General features: G+C 40.4%; 1 protein-coding gene across 1 annotated transcript; it reads right to left on the bottom strand.

The window, feature by feature from the left end:
* Positions 1–701: 701 nt before the first annotated feature.
* On the bottom strand, positions 702–3,543 carry LOC134676274 (zinc finger protein 239-like). Its single transcript, XM_063534644.1, has 2 exons — positions 3,303–3,543; positions 702–1,460 (listed from the first exon to the last, which is right to left on the bottom strand). The coding sequence occupies exons 1-2, from the start codon at positions 3,526–3,528 to the stop codon at positions 769–771; spliced, it is 918 nt and encodes a 305-aa protein (XP_063390714.1). The 5' UTR covers positions 3,529–3,543; the 3' UTR covers positions 702–768.
* Between the last annotated feature and the right edge of the window lie 423 nt (positions 3,544–3,966).

Raw genomic sequence — 3,966 nt, 5'->3', positions numbered from 1 at the left:
CAAAAGGTTATTGGTCAATGAAAGTATTGTTTAGATAAAATAAAATTCTATATATTATGTCAATTCTACGTGCTGCTCTATATGCCTCTTGCGCGGTCCACGGCAGTACAATATGTTGGGTCATTTTTGCGCTCTAGCCAGACTACTATAATTGAAGAGATGTTTACAAAAACAACATAACTGACTACACTGGTTGCCACCTGAAACGATTAACAATGTTCTTAAAAAAGTGTCAACCGCTCTAAGGGGTCATCCATTAATTACGTCACACGAATTTCTAGGTTTTTTGACCCCTCCCCCCCTCCTTGTCACACTTGGTCACGTTTGGCAAACCCCTCCCCCCTAGTGTGACGTCACATTTGTTCTACGAAATCGCCAAATCGAATTAAGTAAGTACCTAAGTATTATTAATATTTTATCAAAATATTTTTGACGATATAAATATTAGTAATTTTATAACCCAAAACTGCTTAGGAAAGAAAATTAAACGAATGAAAACGATTATCGTTTTAAAAACTTGTTATTTAAATGTACAGCGAATAAAATAATTTAAATAAATTTTCGGTTACTGATGAAGTTAAAGTGACGTCACAAAGTTTGGGTCTGCCCCCTCCCCCATGTCACAATATGTCACATTTTCTTGACCCCCTCCCTCCCCTAAACGTGATGGATGACCCCTAAACAGTTATGTTTTTTTTTGTAAACATCCCTTCAATTATTTGATGCGGTCGGACACAAGTGTAAACGCTAAAAACGGAACGGGCCGCCTTATTCAGACGAGGCTAACTCCTTTTTATGTACTCTCTTCATATGAGCCTTTAAATTGCTTTTATATGCGCTAGCGTAGTCACATTGCTCGCATTTGTGAGGTGTGTCACCCGTGTGTATCTTCATATGATGTCTTAAATTACCTAATTTGGCATTTGCATAACCACACTGATCACATTTGTAAGGCTTTAGACCAACGTGTATTCTGATATGACACGTTAAATCGGTTTTTCGGGAAGTGGAGTAGGAGCAGTAGTTGCATTGGTGGGATTTCTCGCCTGTGTGTATCAACATATGATTGTTGAAATTACTGGCATTGTTTGCTGCATAACTGCAGTGTTTACATTTGTAAGGTTTATCACCGTGAGTAAATAAATGTTGTTTTAGGAGACGCTTACTTGCGCAAGCGTAAGTGCAGTAGTCGCATTTAAAAGTGTCACCAGTGTGTATCTTCATGTGACGGTTCAAATCACCAGTTCTGGCACAAATGTATGGACAGTAGTCACACTTGTATGGTTTCTCTCCAGTATGCGTCACAATATGATTTTTTACATGATTCTTATTGGTACTAGAGTAATTGCAATAGTTGCACTTGTATGGGTTCTCGTCTGCATTTTTGCCGTGAATAAGTGTTTTTCTAAGAATTGAAAATTGCGAGTCTGGTTGTGCCGCTTCTTCGTGTTGAGTTTGCCCTGTAAGGTAAATAGGTACATGTTAATAAAACAAATTATAACAAACTAAAAATGTGGTAAACAATGGCAAAGGATCGGACATGTACAGTCGCCATCAGATATATCTGAGCGGCCGAGGTGCTCAAAAATATCTGAACACGCACTCTAACGCCTTAACAATAGAAGCGTGTTCAGATATTTGTGAGTACCTTGGCCGCTTCGATATATCTAATGGCGACTGTACAATCAGCATGAAATAGATAACCACGTGGCTAAATATATTTTCACCACACCAGCTCGGAAAGGATTACTTTGTACTTCAAAAACCAAGCAAAGTTGCATTTTATTCACATATGAGGCAAAGGCAAATCAAATGCAAATTTTGAGTTATTTTCTTATGTTTGCTGGTAGAATTGACTTTTAAATGATGATTTTGGATGATAAATATTTAATAACATTCAATTGGATGTGTTTTTGTTTTGTTTTGCTATTAATATTTGCTTCGGGTTGGTGTGGTGAAAAATTTTGTGTTTCACTCGGAGGCAAATTTTGTTTAACTCTCGTGCTTTGAAACCCTCGCTACGCTCAAGATTCTATTTCTCGAACCACTCGCTATGCTCGTGGTTCAATTTTGGAATCTTTCGCTTGCTTAGGTATTAGGTAACAACAACTTTGCCTCCTTGTAAAACAAATAACTATGGTTAAACACATCCGTATTTCTATGTGAACAAATGTGCGTAACAAAATATTAATACGTGGTATAAATCACAGGAGAACCAGGTATATTTTAACCTCCTGAGACCCAAAAGCAAAATAATGTTTTGTTTTTGAAATTGGAACCGTTAGTTACCACAGCTTAGTTACACAATAAAAGTTCAAAATAGAATTTGGAATATGTATAAAAAATTGTACTCAGGGACTTAAGAGGGTTTAAACTAGGTAAGAGTAGTATGAGATTATTGATTTTTAGGGTTCCGTACCCAAAGGTTAAAAATAGGACCCTATTACTAAAACTCTGCTGAATGTCCGTCCGTCTGTCCGTCTGTCTGTCACCAGACCAGGCTGTATCTCATGAACAGACAGTTGAATAGACAGTTGAAATTTTCACAGATGACGTGTTGCCGCTATTACAACAAATACTGACTGTTAAACATACTGACCGAGCGGACCCCACTCCACAACACAAAAAGAAAAAGAGGCAGACAATACAAAAGATGGTCAGATGATTTAAAGAAAACTGCTGGTCCACTATGGACACAACTAGCCAGAGACAGAGGCATGGACGGCAATGGAGGAGGACTGTACCAAGGAGGTAGGGAGGGAGCTTACTTAGTATGCGGCTACGCTATATTAATGCATTATGTAATGATGAATTAGATCAGCAGTCGGCAACCTTTTAGCAGCCAAGGGCCACATAGTAGTTAACGAAGATGACGCGGGCCGCACTTTGGTAATATTTGTGACTTTAGCAGACATTGTCGTTCGTCAGTATTACATACAAAATAGCCAGGGAGGCTCGCGGGCCGCAAGCGAGAGGTTGGCAGGCCGCATGAGGCCCGCGGGCCGCTGGTTGCCGACCGCTGAATTAGATGAAAGCTGACTAAAGGATATCAAACTAAAAGATGTCCATCAAAAAGATTTGAGGAGAATGGTGTGGGAATGACGCCGGGACAGTAAACTGCAGCTCCAACTCCAGGGAAATGGGCTGAATAAATGCAACATGCGATCAATATCCCGCCTGTTTCCGGTTGGGTGTCCCTGCACTACATCTACAAGGAGTGTTATAATATATTTGGCAACTTTAGCTGCGGTTAAAAATACCAAACAAACATTAAACAAAGTGAAGTATGAACTAAGCAATACCTGGACATTCTAATGGCACTTCGGACTGCTGATACACCTCATGGCCAATTTCTATCTCAATTTCCTCTTTCACCTCAAGTTTGAGGTGCAGGCCGGCATCCTCACTCTCTGACTCAGGCTCTGCCTTGACCGTACTTGTGTGACCGGCCTGGGCGTTCTGGGGCTGCTCTGTGTCCCATGGGGGCTCCGCCTTCACCCGTACACACTCTATATCCTCCAGCGACATTAAGCTATGACTATTTCAATTGTTTTGACAGCGCACTCTATGACACCTTGGCGGAACTGCGTCGAATGTCACTCAGGAGTACGTAACACCCTAGCTTGCTCTATTTGTCAAAGGCTGCGAGATAAAATGCCTCTTGAAGGCGATAGATGGCACATTACTAGACGAATTGGTCAATTGTGTGCATGGGTCTTTGTTAATAAGATCGGCTACGCAAGCCATGAAGCCACCCGAGGGCACACGAACGTCTTCAGCAGCTGAGTTGAAACAGTCGCCGTGGTCGAAATCGGCCGGGAGAGTTTATATAATATATAGACGAATTAATCGCTGATAAACATGGAAACACGATGATGTCCTATTAAAACACGCAGAGGTTCACGATATGAGACATTTCAATTTTACTTTGCCAGATAATCTAAAGGAGAAATGATGAAGTATTGT

This window comes from Cydia fagiglandana, chromosome 24, assembly GCF_963556715.1.
Source record: "Cydia fagiglandana chromosome 24, ilCydFagi1.1, whole genome shotgun sequence".
NCBI lineage: Eukaryota > Metazoa > Arthropoda > Insecta > Lepidoptera > Tortricidae > Cydia > Cydia fagiglandana.
This window is presented reverse-complemented; position numbering and strand designations above follow the sequence as displayed.

Coding starts and splice junctions, on each gene's coding strand:
- LOC134676274 (XM_063534644.1), bottom strand. CDS start 3,528: ATGTCGCTGGAGGATATAGAGTGTGTACGGGTGAAGGCGGAGCCCCCA. Junction 1,461..3,302: donor AGTGCCATTAGAATGTCCAG/GTATTGCTTAGT, acceptor TTTACCTTACAG/GGCAAACTCAACACGAAGAA.